This window comes from Mastigoproctus giganteus, chromosome 7 (genome assembly GCF_048544385.1).
Source record: "Mastigoproctus giganteus isolate SK-2022 chromosome 7, ASM4854438v1, whole genome shotgun sequence".
NCBI lineage: Eukaryota > Metazoa > Arthropoda > Arachnida > Uropygi > Thelyphonidae > Mastigoproctus > Mastigoproctus giganteus.
Genome location: NC_143581.1, coordinates 6,174,208 through 6,196,232, shown reverse-complemented (window position 1 = coordinate 6,196,232; position 22,025 = coordinate 6,174,208). Strand labels below are relative to the sequence as shown.

General features: G+C 37.9%; 1 protein-coding gene across 1 annotated transcript in view; it reads right to left on the bottom strand.

Annotated features, from left to right (window-relative positions):
* Window positions 1-714: 714 nt before the first annotated feature.
* Window positions 715-22,025, bottom strand: part of LOC150082456 (MARVEL domain-containing protein 1-like) — a 47,122-nt gene continuing 25,811 nt past the window's right edge. The window contains exons 2-4 of the mRNA XM_090377512.1: window positions 6,298-6,462; window positions 5,762-5,896; window positions 715-2,382 (exon numbers count right to left, since the gene is read on the bottom strand). Coding sequence (XP_090233638.1) covers window positions 2,287-2,382; window positions 5,762-5,896; window positions 6,298-6,462 — 396 coding nt within the window. The 3' untranslated portion in view covers window positions 715-2,286. The remainder of the gene's footprint in view (window positions 2,383-5,761; window positions 5,897-6,297; window positions 6,463-22,025) is intronic.

The following is a 22,025-nucleotide window of genomic DNA, read 5'->3' as shown; positions in this document are numbered from 1 at the left end:
GGTTTCTCCTTGGTGCCTTTCCTCTTTAGTGTGTTCTTGAATGATATATACTTATGTTTACAGAAAGCCAAATTCAGTATCCTTACTTATGCTGATGACATGAAATTTGTACAGCGAGATTAACCAGTCTATGGACTATGAGGAGTTGTAAAAGGGCATTCAGCTGATTTGTAATTGGACTAAAAGGCATAGCCAATCTGTGAATATTGATAAATGCTACGCCATTACCATAACTGATTCTTCTCACAAACAATTAGTTACCTGTTATAATTACATCTTGGAATCTGCACACATTAAAAGAATACATTAAATCTTGGATTCAGGGGTATTAAGAACCAGTAACGGTTCTGTTCTTATACCTCTCATATCCTTAAAATAACTGCCATTAATAAAAAGAGTCTGTTTTGATTTTATTGGCCCTGATATCCCAAAATTGGCTTATATTTCATTTTTCGACCAATTCTGGAGTATGCAACCCACGTTCTAAATCATCTTAAAGATGATTTAGAACAAATCATCGTAGATTTGAATATTTTACTAGAACCAGCATTTCTAAATGAAAACAATATTGATATCTTTTTTTACCAAAATCAGAGTATTAAAAACGAATTTTATAATAAATAGAAGGTAGTCTCAACTTCCATCATATTGTCCAAAATCAAAAGAGGATAAACTGAAGTTGTATTTAGAACTAAAAAGGAACTGATATTTCAGTTGATTAAATAATAAACTTTATTCAACTTAATATAACATACATTTAAAAAACCTCGTTACATAAATGCACGTATTAGAAAGTAATGGCTGACATTGCATGCATACAGTAACAAATTTCATAAACCTGCACCAGTCTTTCACAGCTCAAATATTAAACAAGTTTTATTGATCAAAAGAAACGACACCAATATTATGTACAAACACACGTCATACAACACGACTACACGTGGAGAGGATTCTACAATGACAGCATGTACGATGGTCACATATATAAAGATGAATCCGCGCTAGAAATCTTCACATCTGACATTCCTTCTAGTGGTGGATTTGGAAAAATTAACAAAAACCCGTTAAAAATCTGTATGGTCGGAGGATTATTCTGCTCATGCCCAGAAGCGCATTGCCAATGGACGGAAATTATGGAAAATATCCAAACTGGTCAGTAAATTTTGAAATATTGAATTAAGCCTAACAGAATTAGGCTTAATGCAATCTCGATTTTTCTTCTTTTAAATATATTTGTTATTTTGGTACGAAGTTCAAAAATTAAGAATTGCCAAGGACAACAAACAACCATGAAGATTTCTGTCCTCAAAAGTATATAACAAAAACTATTTCTCCAAAAAATGAAATAAATAACAGCCATTTCACTCATAAACTGAGTAGGGCAATTTAACTCCAAAATACCCCGTGAAAGTGTGTTTATTTTACAAGTGTTGGCAAGGGTAAGGGGTAATTCACAATGCGATTATGATTATATTAAGGGGGCAATATGTAATGTGATATTTTAAACTCCCCTCATTGTACGTAGCAAATTACCTCAAGCGTCATTATTTTGATGAAAAACTCTTACGTATCATTCGTGGGACCATCCCGCCCTTAACACATCGAAACATTTTTACCCTAAATAACGTAACTGGTGGGTGGTCCCCTAAATAAAACAAAAAGAACACGTTTCCGCCCTGATTTTAAGTATTTTACAACGGTTTAAGAGGTTCCAAAAATTTCTTGCGTCACCCAAGAAGTTAAATATCAAATTTAGCTTATTTATATTTAAAAATGCATTCAACTTTTCAAGAAATTTGAATATAACGTTAGATTAAAATTCCCTTATTCAAGATATTCAAATCCTACACAATACCTTTTATGGTTTTATCTCAAAGAAAAGGGGATAGCATTGGAAATGAGAAGTTTATTAATCTCTGAAATAACCAACGTCTGATCCCATTTAGCACCTTGTTAATAATTTTAAAATAGGTTGCTCATGAATTTTAATTTTGGGTTATTACCAGAAATTATTGTAATCCAGGGAAATAAATTTTTGTCCAAATCTAATGAACCTCGGATTTCGTTTTTAAGTTCCTGTCAAGGAAAAAATATGATTGACTATTTATCATATTTTTGATGGCTTCTTGGTTGTCATGTTCGCCATGAGATGGCTTTCAATAATAATAATGCAGATAATTGAACTTTCCTAGAATTTTTTTCTAGGCTGGTGTATCAGGAGATTCTCAGTTTCAGGGATCTCCGCAGCTACCCTTCGAAGAAATAATTATTTTGTTGGCAGAATATTCAGTTGTGGGCTGGTGGCTGTCTTGCTTGGCGCCATTCCATATACAAGAAGAATGCCCCTACTCCATAGGCTACGATATTGAAAATGCCAAATACCTACAGAAGGACACAAAAAAAAGTTATTTGAATAAGTAAATTGTCATGAAAATTAAAATTTTTGTAATAACCCATATCAAAATTAAGGTTGTTCAAAGGTTCTTTGAAAATTAAGACTTAAGAGGTTTAAAAGTTTTTAAATTAAGTTCAAAAGGTTAGAAATCGTTACAATATCTTGTAGGGCCATGTTTTGCCGAATTACAGCCCATAAACGCATGCATGGATTCCACCAGGTATCTGAGGAAGTATAACTCAAGATTTGGCTGTTCTTTTCGCGATATTTGTTAGCTGCTGTATTGTGGTCGGTAGAGAACTGCGAAGAGAATCGACCTTTCCAACATATCCCATAAATTCTCAATTGGATTCAGATTTGGAGAATTAGGCGGCCAGAGTACACGTTGGAAATCTTGGGAATGTTCCTTGAATCAGTCAGGTAAAGTTCTTGAGCGGTTGATAGTTGCGTTGTTGTCTTGGTTCTGCAACTGGACCTTCTATTCTGATGCATAATTCGCTTTAAATACCTCCAGTCTCGTTCTTGGATTCTTTCCGCCGCATTTCTTCCTTTTAGATCAGCATTTTCCATTCGTCTTCCACTCATTGTATACTTTGGAGATGATTGCTTTCGACACACGACTGATTTCATTTGTTTTCTTAGTTGACGCTCCTGCCACAACCAGCTCCAGCAATAACACCTCTTTGGATATCAAAAAGGTCACCCGCTTTTCCCATGACTGGATAGAATAAGTTGTTACTTGATGGTAATATATTCAGTAATTTTGAGGGAAACCGCAGAGTGTGTTCAACCAGTCAGGTTAATTATGAAGGACTCACTGGACTCGGAAGAGAACCATTTGGAATTGAAAAGTGCCAACGTGTTGCCAATACATAAAGGTTGTTCTAAGGGTGAAGTTGGTAACTACAGCCTATAAGTTCAATGATAGAGGAACTGTATAACAATGGTACAGAAAGTCTTAGAGACAATGATTGAGAGTGCAATTCATGGACATTTAGAAAGTAATGACAATCTGAAGAGAAAATCTTGTTTAACTAACGTAGTAAGCTATTTTGAGACAGTTATCCATGAGCTAAATGTTGGAAACTATTTCGACATAGTTTATTTCGGTTTAAGACAAGCATTTGACTCAGTCCATCATGAGAGGTTACTGTATAAGTTGGAACATATTTGGATTACTGGTAAGATTCTAAGATGGAATACAGTGTGGCTGCAGGGCAGAAGGCAAAAGGTTGTGATCAATGAATATCCTTCAGATAACGTCAGAAGTGGAGTCCCCCAAAGATCAGCTTTTGGGCCACTGTTATTCCTTAGTTTCATAAACAAGTCGACGAAGAGATAAAAGGCGTAATATCAAAATTTTCTGACTATACTGTATAAAGATTGGGAGAGTCCTTATTGATGAATGCTAAGCATTCATCAATAAGGACTCTCCCAATAAAGAGCCTGTGGTTTCCTGAGACTTCACAAAAAAAAAAAAAGTCTCAAGAAAAGAAAAAAGTAGACAAGAAAATTTTTTTGGTGCAGCAAGAGCCTGTGGTTTCCTGCGCTACATGGCAATACTAATACTAATACTAATAATAAGCCCGAAGAAATCCTACAGTATTTATCAGATACCAAGGAACTTGTCCTCACAGTTGTGACGACCTATATTTTAATACCATACGATTAATTATCTACTGACGCAAATTGCGAAATGTTTCTAATTTTTTGGCCAACGAGTATAAATGGGAGGTTATTCTGTTATATAAGATAATGGTTAAGCCACATATTGATCACTGCTTACGGCTTGGAATCGTTGGTAATCAGGTTCACTCCATTACCGCTTTACAGTTTCCTTCTTCCAACTAATAGGCCAAAGGACATCTCACTCAAGAATTCTTGCAGAGTCTCTGAAGTCCAAGACTGAAGGAGAAGTTACAAGAAATTTTCAGATACCTTCACAAAAAGTCTCAAGAAAAAAAAAAGTAGATAAGAAAATACAAATTATGCGCTTCCCTTCTGAGATGGGTAACTCTATATTTGACATTGGAATTCCTTCAAACTGTCAGCCTCAACTACCTGCGAAGGCCACTTGTTCAGTAATCAACAACTCCCTGGCTAAAAGAAAACTTCCTACAACATAAACCTCCTTCCCTGTAATTTGAATTTATGGCCCTCTAAGATGCTTGGTTGCCAGGCTCTAAAGGCGACTAATCGAAGCCTTTCCTCGTACGATCGCCCTTTTGCCAATCTCACCATTGGAGTTGCCCGTCTTTGGACCCTTTCAAGAAGCTCAATGTCTTTTTTCAGATGCAGTGTCTGTACTTGGACACAGTATTCCAAATGTGATCTTAGAATTGCCTTATACAGTGGGATTATGACCTCTCTATCTCCACAGGATAACGGTTGATAAACCATCAATAGGACACCACGGGCTTTGTTGGTCGCCGGCCTACACTGCTCAGAAAACGTCTTGTAAATTCCAGATCCCTCTCTTCCGCTACTGTTCTTCATTCAATCCCACCAAGTGTGTAAATTATTTTGGGGTTGCTGTTCCCCAAGCGTAAGACCTTGCATTTCACTGCATTAAAACATAACCACCACTTTTCTGACCATTCTTGAAGACTGTGCAAGTCATCCTGAAGAAGAGCTGCTTGGCACTGAGCATTAACGACTCTCCCAATCTTTACGTAATCTGCAAATTTTGAAATCACACCTTTTATCTCATTATGGATGTCGTTTGTGAAAATCAGAAACAAAAATCATAACTCGCTGCTGCTGCCCTGCAGCCATCCTGGGATCCATCTTAGAATCTTTCCAGTAATCCGAACATGTTCCAGCTTATACAGTAACCACTCATGAGGGACTCAGTCAAATGCCATGCTAAGATCCACATAAACTATAGGGAAATTCTTCCCTATAGCCAGCTCATAAACCAAACTAGCTTACCAGGTTAATTAAAGATAATTTTACCCTTAACAAAACCATGTTGTATGTCCATCAGAATGCCATTTCTCTCCAAATGTCCCCGAATTGCACTCTGAATCATTGCCTGCAAGATTTTCCCTACCACCGAAATCAGACTAACTGCGCTATAGTTACTGACTTCACTCTTAGAACCGCCTTCATGTATTGACAATACTTTGGCGCTTCTCCAATCTAAACGAGTCTCTCCCGAGTACAAAGATGCCCTCATATTTAACCACAATGGTTCAATACTCTCTGGCCGCCTCCCTGCGGAGATGGGTGGATTTCCCTGGTGCCCTTAGACCCTAAACTCACTTTACACTGGCCGCCTCCCTAAAAATTACTGGGTATGTTCCATCAACTCCAGGACTTCGCATATAAATATAATAATCAGTTTAATACAGAAACTTTACTTACCCCAGCAGTTACGTAAGCATCATAATAATGAAAATGCTTCAGAGAGTACGCATAATCTAGTCTGGTTGTCATGGACAACTGTACAATAGAAGCTATCACGTACAGGACTGTTGCACTGGCTGTGTAGCCGACCTCCTACAAGAAACGAAATAATATGAAAAATTTAAAACTCTTCTGACCATCCTCGATAGGAAATTCTTTATTATTAGCAGAATACTTCCGAATGTATAAATACCGTATTTACTAGCATAATTATCGTATCTTCATTTATATTTTAACTTTATATTTTATGATATTTTTTTCTAAATAAGCTGCTTTTTTAATCAATGGGAAAGTTGTTCCCCGTCCTCGATTTAATCTAAAACGTCATCAATGTACTTCAAAACTACATAAATTGATTTTATTTAAAGTAATCAGCGTCTTCTTATGTGCGCAAAATTAATCTCAACAGTCTTGCAATGGTAACTGGCGTGCATTATTTCTAAAAGCAAAATTAAAAATAAATAACGAGAGTATTTGTTACTTGAAATACGTACAATGGTAAGCCAGGGGACGTTGGGTGCAAGCGTCTTGAAGTTGACGAGGTAGGCTATACACCAGATGAGTGTGAAGAGAAAGTAGGTGGCACTGACAAACATGAAGAAGTGAGTATAACTGAAAAAGACCGGTGAGGCGCATGCCATGCAGATGATTGCAATAAGCTGGAAAGAAACGAAATATTAGATTAAAAAAAAGAAGAAGTTTAAATTAAAATTCATAATTTTAATATTCTCTAACTGTATAATACAGTGCGATCATTTAAAATGATCACGCCCTATTATGTGAATTTTAAAATGGAAATAACTTCGAGTAAAATAGTGCTTAGGACACGAAATTTGCTAATTTCATTCTTTATTCTCTGAAGCTATTGTCACAGAACTTTTCACAGAACATGTTGAAAATGATCGATCACAACATGAATGAATCCCCAAAGCAGGCTCGAAATGCGCGAGAAAATGACTCAACCTTCACATTTCCAATATTCCTAACACTTTCACTTCTATATAGCAGAATTTGATGGTGTGCCTTACAACATTTTCATTTATCTTTCATTGTGCATGCACATTTGTAGAGGTTGCCAACAGATGGCGAGACTGTGCACAGAATATGGAACATTAATTATGAATTTCATTTATCTGGTATTATTTTACTCGAAGTTATTCGTATTCTCGTGAATTTTCATTTAAAATGATCACCCTGCAACTCCAAAAAATAATAAATTATTGTTGAATTAAACTAGTTAAATGAATATTATAATATATACAGAACAAGGCCTCACAGCCTTGGTGTACTGGTGCAAAGTCAAAAATAACCTACTAGTAAGGGGCTTTCCCTTTTGTATAATTGTGGAGTTAATTGTTATTATTATTCCTAGATGGCAGCACAAACAACTGTTTACAAGCTACTAGACCGGAATTTCCTGTATCATTAACTTCTTGCGACAGAAAGGGGAAAGTGAATGGGATGAATGGGAGCTGTCACCCGTGACATCAATTTGCTGGAAGTCTGACGCGTGCGCAATTCCCATCAGGTACTCGCACTACTACCCTTTCCCATGTTCATCGAAAAATCAAAAAAGGGTTTGTCAGCATAACGCAAACTATGTTTTTAACACTATCCACGATGGACATAAACTGTTTCTAATTTCGTGTACGTTTAGGAGTAAAGTAGAGTCCGTCTTCAGGTCACACAATTCCCACAACGTATACAAACTGCACCAAGTAAAACCAGAAACACAAAGGGAAAAGGTAATTTTGGAAATTACTTCTTGACATTATTCAAAAAGATGTTTCCTACATGTCTTTCGCTGCGTACTTTTCGTAATCATGATTTTTTCTGTGTACTTTTCGTAATCATGATTTTTCATGTACTTTTCGTAATCATGATTTTCCTGTGACTTTTCGGAATCTTGATTTTCCTGTGTACTTTCGTAATCATAATTTTTCGGTCTGCTTTTCGGGATCATAATTTTTTCTGTCTGCTTTTCGGGATCATGATTTTCCTGTGAATTTTCGGAATCATGATTTTTCTGTGTACTTTTCGTAATCATGATTTTTCTGTGTACTTTTCGTAATCATGATTTTTTTCTGTCTGGTTTTCGGAATTATAATTTTCCTGTGACTTTCGGAATCATGATTTTTCTGGGTACTTTACGTAATCATGATTTTCCTGTGTACTTTTCGTAATCATGATTTCCCTGTACTTTTCGTAATCATGATTTTTTTCTGCTTTTTGGAATCATGGTTTTCCTGTGTACTTTTCGAAATCATGATTTTTTGTGTACTTTTCGGAATCATGATTTCCCAGTGTACTTTTCGGAATCATGATTTTTCTGTGTATTTTCAGAATCATTATTTTTCTTGGCACTTTTTGGAATCATTGTTTTTCCTTGGCACTTTTCGAAATCATGGTTTTTCTGTGTACTTTTCGAAATCATGGTTTTTCTGTGTACTTTTGGAATCTTTATTTTTCTGTGTACTTTTCAGAATCATGGTTTTTCTGTATACTTTTGGACTCATGGTTTTCCTGTGTACTTTTCGAAATCATGATTTTTTGTGTACTTTTCGGAATCATGATTTCCCAGTGTACTTTTCGGAATCATGATTTTTCTGTGTATTTTCAGAATCATTATTTTTCTTGGCACTTTTTTGAATCATTGTTTTTCTTGGCACTTTTCGAAATCATGGTTTTTCTGTGTACTTTTCGAAATCATGGTTTTTCTGTGTACTTTTGGAATCTATTTTTCTGTGTACTTTTCAGAATCATGGTTTTTCTGTATACTTTTGGACTCATGGTTTTTCTGTCCACTTTTCGGAATCATGGTTTTGCTGTGTACTTTTCGGAGTCAATTTTTCTGTGTAATTTTCGGAATCATGGTTTTTCTGTGTACTTTTTGTAATCATTATTCTTCTGTGTGCTTTTAGTAATCGTGATTTTTCTGTGTACTTTTCAAAATCATGATTTTTCTGCTGTGTACTTTCGGAATCTTGATTTTTCTGTGTACTTTCGGAATCATGATTTTGCTGTGTATTTTTCGGAATCATCACTGAAAGATGTCAGATGAAAACTAATAATTAAAATAATTACAAATTGCGCCCAAATACTGAACGCGCCCGTCATTGTGAGAAATTGTAGGAAGTAGTTTTTTTTTAATTTCAAGTTTTTTCAAATTCAAGATTCAAAGATATTATATAGCAACGCCTCATGGCCTTAGCGATTCTGAAAACAAACAGAAACATTTTTTTTCCCTTTTCTACATTGTAGTCACTACGAAATAATTACATAAAGCTTTGAAATACAACTTGTGAGGAAGTTAACGCTACATTTCGCCAGCAGAGGGCACTAGTATATTAACATAAGCGAGGGTCAGGTACGTGCTTCAATTTTGCACGCAGGAAGAGCGATGTTTATAGTTTACATGGCGATGCGCCCTTTGTGGGTGTTGCCCACATAAATGATTGTCTGATTAATATTCTGGTCATATAAACACAGGAACTATATACGAGCGACAGTAGAAATTAAACAGGAAACATGGGTGGATCCGGTGTTGCACAATAGACTCTTGGGTCATAAAATCATGAGTCGCATGAGATGTCTTTTTATTGAATGTACCCATAGTTTCCCATTTCTATATTCCAGTAATTTTTGCCGTCTAAAGTGATATTTTGTGTACTTCTGCAGCTGCTAGATGTCGCTTCAGTCGGTATCAGTACTACCTAAAAGAGTGTGTCAGATGAAAATTAAAATTCGTGTTTTATCAGTAATAGTATTTAATTTATTATTTTTATTAATAACTAGAAACTGCGACCAAATAACACTGCACTGAACGCGCTCATCACTATGAACACCATATGGCTCCTTACTTCACCATCTTTGATTCATCTCGCACTCTATAAAATATTGCGTACAGTTACTTACCTAAGGACCGGTGACAGTTTAAATGTTGCACAAAGCAGACGCCAGAGGGGAAATACCGCAAAAAAGTGTACAGTCATCAAGAAAATATTCAGCACTTTTGATGTACTGCGCTGTCATTGGTGAGTATTAAAAACGTTGAAGAGCTTTAATATTCGAGCAAAAAATATATTCACTCCAAAACCCCCTGTTCACGGGAATATTTTAATCTTGAAACCAAAACTCTTCAAATTGCGTCATAAACACGTGGTTTATGACGTCATTCCACAGCTAATGTGGTGTAAATATTTAACTACTGGAAAAGTTGACTTGCATCACGTGCTATGGTTTGATGTTACTGTATCCACCCCAGAGGGAGCTCATTATTGTACGGCACACGTTACCGTGAGTGGGGGGTGGGGGGTTATGCATGAAATAAACATGGGGCTATAAATTTCTTCCGGAAGCGGATAACAGCGGGGTGGTGGTGTTTTCTTGTGTTGTCGCTTGGTTACATTAGGAGAAGTTGGGATTTTACCATTTGCAGTCACGGTAAGTAGCTGCGTTTATTAGTCCCCCCCCCCCCCCGACTTCCTTCGCTGGTGGCCGGGCTTACGGATCACCAGTTAGAATCTTGCAACGCTTTGTGAAAGAAACGAAGTCTTGGGAAAGCTCTAGAAATATTTTAACTGTGACCACGTCTCTGAAGAGTCATTTGAGTGAGGTTACGCCAGAGAATGGACGTCACTTCGTGGAATGACAGAAGAGATTAATTTTAGCCTCAACGTACACGCCCTTTGACCCACTTCACAAATAGACTGCACGTGGACCAGCTCGATATTATCTCTTCACCTAAACTGACCTTGGAATACATACACGCATCTGATTTGATCTTTGGAATATTTGAGCCTTGGATCTCTGAAGGATTTCAGTTTTGGATCTCTGTAGAATTTCAGACTTGGATTTCAGTACTTGGATCTTTCATCTTTTGGACATCCAGGTCACGAATGAAAGTGTGGGGCATCTATTTGTGGTGTTCCTGTCCCTATATTTGTGATTGCTAAATCTCTTCAACACCACAATCTATGGCATCTACACAACTAAATTTACACTGAGTGTCCACTTTATTAGGTGTTCGTAAATGAGTGCCAGAATGGGAAAGACCAAAGATTTAAGTCACTTTGAATGTAACGTGATAGTCCCTGCCAGATGAGCAACTGCATCTTGGAAACTGCAATCCCTTTCTTTTGGAACAATCGAGATTTCCAAAAGTCAAATAACATCCAACCCAAAGCAAACCTGTGATTTTGAAGGGTGTTTAACCAATTCAAAGAAGGATGTTTAACCAATTCTCGTTTTGTTATGAAAACCCCAAGCACGAGAGGTATTAGAACCTACAGTATTTAGTACTGTGCATGGGTTGAAGATTGAGAAGTTAAAAGAAGATACTTGTTGACATTACACTTGAATTTCTGCAGATTTAGGAAATATATATGAAGGAAGGTTGTTCCAGAAAAACGAATAAATGAGGAAGAAGAAAAGTTGGCTCTGTGAGTTTGAAATTGGACACTAAAATGATACTGATTGGTTGCAGCACGCGTTTGGAATGGTTTGGAAGAGAGAGTGGGAATAATAGAAGCCGATTCAGAAGAATAGTGCCCGTGAAAATATCGATGGAAAAGGCATGCAGCAGAAACAGAACGTCTATGAGACAGAGAGTGGAGAGACTCTGTTAGGGATGGGTCATTAATTAACCTAACTTCCCTCTTCTGAATGGAGCCCAGAAGCCTGAGAAAAGTCTAATGAAGATGAGGGAACAATATTGAAATGTTATTGTGAAGATGAGAGAACAGTATTCCATGGTAGGGCCGATTTGCCATTTGTACAGAGAGTGGAGAGACTTTGTAAGAGATGGGTCAATTAACTTAACTGCCCTCTTTCGAATGGAATGTAGAATCCTGAGAGGATAGTGTTGGTTTACACCATGTTTCACTTGGGGATCCCGCAAAGGTTTAGAAGAGAAGAAGTTGGACCGAAGTTTACTGGGACCAAGTGGAATGGAAGATGTCTTGTGAACTGGAAATCCAGGCCACCAATCGTGTCAAACAAATAGCGTTTTGTTTCTGGCTATCCAAAATAAACTGGATGTAGAAGAGGAATAACATTTTTGTCTTCTTTATAAAAAAGATTTCTGAATATCTTCAGATGAGGGAGGATCTGCTTTAAACTTAAATTGGATTTGAATTCACAATTTAAATTACTACGAAGTATTTTTGAATTCACCGATTTTTACACTCTTATTTATTCGCTCTATTTCCTATATTTTATTTTGATTTCGAAGAACTAAATACTACACATTTGAATCAATCTTCCAGCCTTTGCTGTTCAACTGCAAACATTTTTGTAATTACTAAGAGGACAGAAGAATTTTCCATTACGTCATCGGAACGTAAACTTCTTCCTTTAACCACCAAGATCGCGAGCACTGCGAAGTTTACCTTCATGCCACTAACTTGCTATTGGAGGAAATACCATTGACCTCGACTGGAGGATCAGTTTCCAACAGGTAGAAAGATGAGGTGAACGAGTCTGCGCAAGAGGTCAGGGTAGCTGTACTTTCTTCACCCTAACACAAGTGCAACGCGATTTACAGTACGACTAGTCCGCGCATTGAATGTCAAATCACGATGGCTTTCGTCATTCTTGGATAAATTTCCACGAGGTTGGAAACGCCAAGATGTCTGCTTTATATTTCACAATTCCTCCTTTGATATTTTAGAGTAAGTCTGATTACAATAACGAGCTAAAAAAAATAAATTGAGGAGCAGTACAGCATTTATTACTGCGGTGCATAATATGGATTTTTCCAAGAGAAAAACAAATGTATTGTATGCTGTGTCTTAATACTGACGCATCCAAGATTCTGCTGAAAACAATCAAAGTTCGTATGGAGAGTCATATTGAACAATTTCTGGATAACTCACAGTGTGGTTTTTGCAGAGGAAGATCGACGAGAGATGCTATTGGAACGTTGAGTGTGTTGGGTGAGTAAATGGGAAGAAACGTCTGTGTGTGTTTTGTTGATTACGAGAAGGCGTTTGATATATTAAAATGGAGAGAACTGTTCTCATTGCTTGAGAAAATTGGATGCAAGAAGAAGATTGTTGGACTGATCTATGACTTGTATAGAAGACAAAATGTGATGATAACAGTGAGGGGAGAACTGACAGAAAAAACTAAAGTTAAAAAGGGAGTAAGACAGGGATGCTTACTCTCATCTGGATTGTTCAATGCCGAAAGTACATATAGACTGTTAAATTTGTAGACGATCAGGCCATCTTAGCAGGTTGTCCTGCTGCGCTGCAAACATCAACGAAAGACTAAATAAGAAAGAGCTGAAGCATGGAATGAAGATTAACGTGATGAAAACAAAGGCAATGATGAATGGGAAAAGATTAATTCCTTTCCGAATTGAGATCGATGTAATAAGAATAGAACAGGCATCTGGGGAAGTTATTTCCATTGGAAATTTCATGTCAAACTGAGATTCAAGCCAGAATTGCAATGGCAAAACAATCTTTCAAGAATAAACTGTCATTGATTACACAGAAGAAGATGTCACAGGAAATTAGGAAGAAGAAGAAGATAATAAAGGCATATATCTGGTCAATGGAGATATATGCAGCAGAGACATGGATTCTAACAAAGAGAAACAAAAAGAGACTTGAGGCCTTCGAGATGTGGTGCAGCGCAAGATGAAAAAAAAAAAATTAAATGGACTGAAAAAGTGTCAAATGTGGCAGTATTAAGACGTATCCAAGAACAAAGGAAAATTCTAGGTAGAATAAGATCAACTAGACTCAAAGAAGTGGCGTGGACTGTGGAGGGAAAACGCCCTAGGGGTAGACCATAAAAGACGTTCACTGGGACATTGCTGGATGAAGCAGGACTTCGAAATTTTGAGGAACTAAAAGAAACCGCACAGGAGAGACAGAGGTGGATACAGCTCATCAGAGGAACTGACCAGTCACAAGACTGAATTAGTGATGATGATGATGATGATGATGGTCTCGCATGCTGTGACCTGTGTTAAGGGACACGATATTGGGCCAATCCCAGATGTAGGAGATAGAATGCCAAGGGCATGTCTTTCTGTGTCACGTCAGAAGATGTGGACACTATCTTTTTAAAGTTGACATAAAATGAAAGAAATTCCAGTTTAGAAACAATATACGAAGATTAAAAGCATTTTTCTGGTTTGGATGGAACGCATTTCATGCCTCAATGTAAATCATGTGACATTTCGCCAGATTGATTTACCTGCGCGATAGTTTTTTCCTTCGCTCAATCAGAGAAGTCCGTAAGTTCAGCAAGGAAGCAGGAACGCGGAAGTAGTTGTGACACCGCGATCGGATTATATCCAAGGTTAACCCTAGAGGGCAGGTGTATGTGTGTGTTGTCTCTCCTGAGGACAAGTTACCGTCTGCTCTAGTCTAGACCTACACTTTTGGCTAATTACTAAACCCGCCCATTGTCCGCGTCCTTCAGCCATATCAGCTATTGTACAATAATGTTTGCCACTCCAACTTCTATAAATAAATTAAATTTATTGGCAACCGGAAGGAAGGAAGGGCTTCTGGTGGTAGCAGCATGCGACAGTACGATTTTGTGACCTCGGTTGTGTACACGAAAGAAATGCAAGTAACTGGGCATGCGCGAGGGTTGCGTGAAAATTAAGAATAGGCGACTTCCTGCACGTAGGGCTCGTGACTTGGGGTGGGTGAGCAAATAAAATGGGAAGATTTTTGTGCGGAACGGAAGCAGCTAAATAGATTTAGGATGCCGTGTGACTGGTACTTCCGGTATATCCAATAATCAATGGGGTGGCCAGATTTGAAATTTCAAACATGCAAATTTGAGAAGAAAAAATCAAATTTGATCTCAGCCTGATAGTTTTCATTTCAGTTATGTATTCGTTGATCAACTTTAAAAAGCTTTGGCCAATCAAGATACAGGAATAGACTGTTTAGACCATATAAACTACCCTAACAAAAATATCCGGATCATCTAGGAGTGGAAAGTCTGCTGGCTAGGCGAGTTTATAGAGTCTATGGTTGGTTGTTTTTCGGGATGAAAATTCAGACAAACAAACCAAAGAATAAATACCACCAAATAAATCATGAGAACTGAGAAGCAATGGACACGGTTTTGAGTACGCTGCATTTAGAACATGTTGAAACTTAAAGACAATTTCTTCCTGTATCGGATGGCTTCTTCCGTCGTGACACTGCATAGTTCAGTGTGTAGCAATCTCCAAAAAGGAGCCTTGTCATCATTCCGGCCTCGTGGAGGATTCGAAAGCATTGTTTATTGGTGGATGAGATCCCAACCCCAAAACAACAAAACATCTATAACTTAATCTACACCGTTGCGTCACTTCCTGGGGACTGCGCAGTTTCCTTTTCAAATACAGAGATGGCCGCTTGTTGGGTACTCTTGCGATCTTCAGTAAATCAAATGACGATTACTGCAATTCGAAGTACTGGACTCTTTTCTTGTGAATCATCGAACAAAAGAAAGGTGACGCATACATTATGAAATACACGGTTTACTCATTGTAAGGAAGACAAAATGCTTTCACATGTTTATGCAACTCTTATGAAAGTTTTATGACAGAGGAAAGTCTGATGGAAATACAATGTAATGAGAGGAGGAAGTATTTTGAAACATGAGCTCTTGTTATTGATGATTTTGCTATTCAAGTGTTTATTTTTTATGATGATCCCAAACGTGAAAGGTCATTGGGACTTGTAGGGCATTGGTATCGAGTGTGGGTTGAGAAGACGTTGCGTTTGAATTTCTGTAGACTGATGGAAGGTTGCTCCAGAGAACATAAGGGATAAATGAGGATGAAAAAAGTTCTGTGAGTTTAAATTTAGAGTGAATGGATTGGTGGTTTGGAGGAGAGTGGGGGAATTACAGATGCCATTCCAGAAGAACGGTGTACAGTGATATATATCTATAGAAAAGGCAATTCATGCATTCAGCAATAACTCGGATCTATTTAATAGAAGTTCTTGGACACCGGTAATTAAAGAAATAGTGGATATTCAAGAAGTTCTAGCTGTTCCTGATGTGTGGGGCTTTTAGAATCAGCAAGTGTAATATGATGTATCGTCAAGAGTTACTCTGGATAGGATTTTCTGTGAATAGGAGAAGTTCATTGATATTTAGAAGGAAATAATTTTAGAAACTTTCGCATATTTTTATAATCGAATGCAATATTGCAAAAATACACTGCTTGAAAAAAGTAACAGAACAAGTTAAAAACGTGGTGTTACTAGTGAAGCTTGCGAGGAAGCAGGACAAAATTTGTAATGGTGGGGTACCATAGAACAACGATGAAATGAGGAGACAGAGAGAAACTTCTGACAGATATAAGGGACATTTATGGGGAGTTCTATAAGAATTACCAAAAGGGTCAAGTTACAGAAGTCGATACAAGATGCACGAAATAGGCGTACGATCCCCTCCAACGGCTAAACAGGCCTGACAGCGGTCAACCATGCTCGTTATAAGGGTGTTTATAAGATTCTGTAGCAACAAATCCCAATTCTTCCACCAGCGCAGACCCTAGTTCACCAAGTGACTGAGAAGTTGGCTGTTGGCTGTCGACGCACACAGATGTCAAATCGGATTTAAGTCTGGTGATCATTCTGGCCACGCCAGTCATTGGATATCTTCAGTTTCGAGATATTCCTCCACCACTTAAGCTCTACGTGTCGTGCATGAAAAGAAAATTTGGGCCAACCGCACCTTTAAAATGTGGCACATAGAGTTCGAGGATCTGCTCTCGGTGATTATTATTCCACCCCACACGAGAACGCCTCCTCCACCGTAAGTGTCCCTTTCTCTGATGTTCAAGAGATGGTACCTCGTTCCTCGTTGTCTCCAGATGAAATGACCTCTACAATCTGTTTGTACACTAAAACAGGACTCATCAGATAACAGAACTGTATCCCAGGGCTCCAGTCACGTGTTCATGGCACCAGTTTCGACCAGTTGTGCGGTGGTTTGGGGTCAATGGGATACAATTGTTGGTTATTGGGATACAAAAATTCCAACATGTGAGCATAAAAAGTAAAATCACACAAATAAGCCTTCTAACCTAGTTCAGCAATAATATTTTAATAGGCAGGATTGCGCCATCTTGAGCAGATGCGTAAAATTCATATCGTTTTTTCTCAATCTACAAACAAATATTTTTTGAGGTCAATAAAAAATAAATATCCTGGATGTGAACGTGCAGAACATGCAGCTTCCGAAATGGAATATCACTCTCAGAACCAGGCTCGAACTGGGGAATAAATATTTTCGATTAAAATCCTCAACCCGAAAGCATTCTGAAAAATAGGCTTCAAGCTTTTCACGAATGCTTCCAGCTCTTAGCCAGTAAAGCTATCCCATCTCCCCTCCAAATCCCCTTGCATGGCACCTCATCCGGAACAAATACTGGTTTAAATTCAATGTCGAAGTCGTGGGCGACCTGCTTCCTCGAGGACTACGCCCTCCTCTCAGCACCTGTCAGCCTCTGACTTGACAAGCAAAATAGTTTTGACAATGACGTACTTCTGGAGATTAACACAACTTCCGCTACATGAACTTCCTGTGTTCTTTACGATAATCAGTAGAGCTTTTATGTTTCCTGTGTTCTTTATGATAAACAGTAGAGCTTTAATGTTTACAGGGTCCCTCATCGCAATTTGGGCTAAAGCGCTGGAATTAAAATGTTTCTCAACAGGAGCGAAACCATAAACAATAAAATTACATCGATTTCTCAAAATACCTTTGGCTATTCTGATGTCCAGCTATTGAATCTTTATGATGGATATAAGCAATAAGAATTACTGAAAATATCTGTGTAATCATTTTCCCTGTCCCACGTGTTCCATGTTTACATCATTGAATCATATTGCGTCCATAGCTAAATCCGTTTCAACTTTCAACATCATGAGCAGAGTTATTTTTATCTTTTAATTTCTTGCGATCCAATCGACTGATTTGATTTTCCGAAAATAAATCTAGAAGATACTCAATAAGTCGAGTGGCCCCAATTTAAGTCTAAATATAAAGTCTTTGGAAAAAACACCGGATGGATGACGTCACTGGATGATCTAATTTTTTACGGTTAATGAATAGGTAAAAACAAATGTCAGCGTAGAAAGGATTCTTGGCCATGGGAGGCAAAAAAGAAAGTCACGATAAATTACAGTTATGGCATTTGAGGACGTTGGGATATTTTTTGTACAACAGTTTCCAAATTTTCTTTGAAATAGGATGGCACCAAATATGGATGATTTTGTAGATTTATCTAAAATTACTCATCTACAAAATAATGAGGCGCGTGACTTTCTTTATTATGCCTAATAAATACCATATTCATTAGTCAAAGATTTTCTACAGTGCTCGACAAAAGTAATAGATTAAAAGAGTGTCTATGAAGGCCAATATTTGATATAACAGGCATCCTGGCATGCAAATTCCGAGTATCCAATAGAAATCGATCTACCACCTTACAAAGCCGCACATTATGCAAATTATTCATGTCTTTAAAAACATGGGTTGCGACTACATCACTTCATTCCCGTTTTTTTTTGGCTTACCCAGTGGAACAGCCACATCTCCAGTACTCAGGATGGCAAGTCATCGTTCTTTAGATGATTCTTTTGAGCTGACGGGCCGTTGGACAACTTGAAGCCGGCAGTCGAAGACAGAGATGGCACGTTTAATGTTTCACGCAGTATCAACTTCAAGAGACACTGTGGAAACAGCTTCAAGAGACAGGAACCATTACAAGAAGAGCTGACCAAGATGTACATGAACCATTACAAGAAGAGCTGACCAAGATGTACATGAACCAGGACAGAATTCTATCTGGTTCTAACAGCAAGACTGAGCCCTACGATGTGCTGTCATCAACTGTCTCTTGAGGTTGCTGCGGTCATAGGTGAATACATTTCCAATTGGACTGTTAAGAAGGCTCAGTTCAGTGGATTCTACGCAATCACTTGTTGGTTAATGGGACACCTGTCTCTACTTGGGTAGAAACCCCTATAAATGTCCCTCATACCTGTCTCTACGCAAGTATGAGGGACATTTATAGGGGTTGTATAAGAATTAACAAAAAGGTCACATTACAGAAGTCGATACAAGATGTTCGGAAATATGTTCACATCATATCAGTACGGCGTATGATCCCCTCCAACGGCTAAACAGACCTGACAGTATACTAATAATATACTGCCATGCTCAATATTAGGGTGTCTATAAGATTCTGTGGCAACAAATCCGAATCTTCCACCAGCGCACACTTTAGCTCACCAAGTGACCCAGGAGTTGGCTGTTTGCGTGCAATGCGACGTCCACACATGTTCATTCAGATTTAAGTGTGGTGATCGTGCAGTCGTTGGATATCTTCAGTTTCAAGATATTCCTCCACTTCTTCAGCTCTATGTGCAGTGGCATTGCTGTACACAAAAGAACACCTAGGCCAACCGCGTCCCTAAAAAGTCGCACATAGGGTTCGAAGATCTGTTCTCGGTACACCTATAAAAATACGAAGAGATGTGCGGCCGTTGATCATCGAGAACACCCCCCCCCCACTTTCTCTGATGTTGGAGGAATGGTACTGCATTCCTCGTTGTCTCTAGATGAAACAATGTCTGGACACTTAATAAGCTAAAATAGGACTCATCACAGAAAAGAACTTTACCCCGTTTGTCAGGACTCCAAGTCACATGTTGATGGCACCAGTTTCGACGAGAATCCATTTGAATTGAGCCTCCTTAACACAGCCCGGTTGGAAATGTTTTCACTTTGGCCGCAGAAACATCAAGAGACAGTTGATGTTCCGTTTTGCTGTTAGAGTCAGACTGCGATCTGTCATGGTTGATGTATCCCTCGGTTCGACCTTGGCCAGGTCTTCTTGTAATGGTCCCTGTCTCCTAAAACTGCTTCCAGAGTGCCATCTCAAAGAATTACCTAAATGACGATGATTTGCCATCCCGAGCACTAGAGATGTGGCCATCCCACTGAGCAAGCCAAAAACGGAAATGAAGTGACGTGTCGCAATCCGTGTTTTTTTAGGAATGAATAATTTGCATAATGTGCAGCTCTGTAAGGTGGAAGATCGATTTATATTGGATACTCGGAATTTGCACCCCAGATTGCCTATTATATGAAATATTCATGAAAAACAATTTGTTCTCTTAATTTTGTCGAGCTGTGTATCACTAATATCTTACCAGAGTACAGTACGTATACCGTGATCTTCAGAAATGCCCTTTATCAGATTGCTGTAGTTTGTGCCTCTAACTTTTGATGAACAAGCGAGATCTAATTACAACAGCCGACCTTGTTTACCTTGAACCTTATTCCTTATCGAGTGAAATTTCCTATCACGTTCTTAAAGAGGAAGTCTAAGGCAATTGCTCAAATGATAAGCAAAACTGGTTAGCTACAAACATTAGGATTTCTCTTTCCCCATTTTTAAGAACTGTTTTTATTTAAACATTCTTATTATTTATCCAGTATTAATTGTATATTCTTTTAAAGAGCAGCTGCAAGTTTACTTTGAGAATATAATCAAGGTTATTATAATCGTTCTGAATTAAACTACCGGACCTACAAAATTCAACTCAAGTTTTTTACATCAATATCTTCTAGTGGAAGAAAAATAATTATAATAAACTGTCTGATATAAAATGTTTCTATATTTAACTGTCTCGTAGTATCTTATTGGGTCAACATTTCTATTTCTTTCTTTCTTTCTTAAGAACTACTGCATATTTTGGTAGATCTCCAAAACTCTACAATCACGGTCCAGCACTCCTTCTCAATTTAAGACCATGCGTCCTTGAAAAGAAAGTAGTAATTCAAATGTTCTGGGAGCTCTCTGTATTGATTTTATATGGAAGATACAAAGGAAGGTTGCTTTTGTCACAAACAGTAAAGATTTGTTTATGAAATATGTATTGCTGCTTAGAACAAAATGTTGTGCCATGCCTTCACTGATGATTTCATCGTTTGAAATACAGTAGTAGGAGTTGCGGAGTTTTTGTTTCTTAACTTCTTTCAGAAAACCCACGAGTGAAGGACGATAAGGGGAAGAAAACTTGCACAGTAATTTTAGTACTCAAGACTGGTTTGATAGCAGCGCGAATGCACTGGATTGAGTAGTTAAATGTGGTGAGTTTTAATTTTTTTAAATTCCAGCAATGACTCAAAATTAATTTTCAGTCATTGCCGATTATAGATCGATGGCTTTGAAAATGACATCTTGTAGAAGAAACAGGATATAGATTGAAGCTGAATGATTCGATGACCACAGTCCCATTGAGACCATACTCATCCCAATTCGGTTCAAAAGCTTTAGGAGATGTTTGATCCCCTAAATATTTAAAGAAGAAAACAATTAATGATCGCTTCAAGCTTCTTGTTCTCAGAAATTAGCCCCTCTCAGTGTCTGTTTCTTCATTTTAGAACATTCGAAGGTAGCAAGTGGATTCAGTCACGTCCTCCTCATATCCGGTGGAAAAGGCCGGAGTATTAATTCGAAAAGACAAAAGGAATTTTTATGGCCTTTTTTTGTTTATTTGTTTGTTTTTTTCACAAAATGGCTGAGTTAGAAGAGGGTTGCATGGTTTTATCTCCCGAGAGTTCAAGTTTTTCATCCAGCAATCGGACAAATCGACCTCTCAACACGTCATACCCATAGTTGCCTTGGCGTTAACACTCAAACACTCTTAACACCACGCATTACTGCAATTTAAAACAGTTTATTGAGCTTTCCTATGCACCATGTTTTCAATTTTTTTTATTTTATTACACATTTCAGAAAAAAAATCATTAAAAAGCCATCACTAAAACCGATATTGTATTCACGTTTCTTATACATCTGACGTCATTTTTACAGGATGTAAACACAAAGCCAAGGTGATTCAATGCAATCCATAGTACATACAAATATAAAAACTGAATTGAGTGGCTCTGGGGGGGGGGGATAAGAAGAAAGTCACGTCTGGGTGTGGTTGCAGGCCAGTTTTTCCTCTATGTGGGCACATTTCTAGTTGCCTCACAACTTTCCGTCTTTATTACAGTGGGCGGCACAGTCCTGTTTTGCGTAATAAATGCCTCATACAAGAACCTATTAAGGGGGTGGAAGACAAGCCAAAAGAGAGCACAATATGTGCGATAAATCCTTAGAAGGATACATGCGAGAGACGCAACATTACAATTAGTCGCTGGAATAAAATTTCAAATAGACAGCATA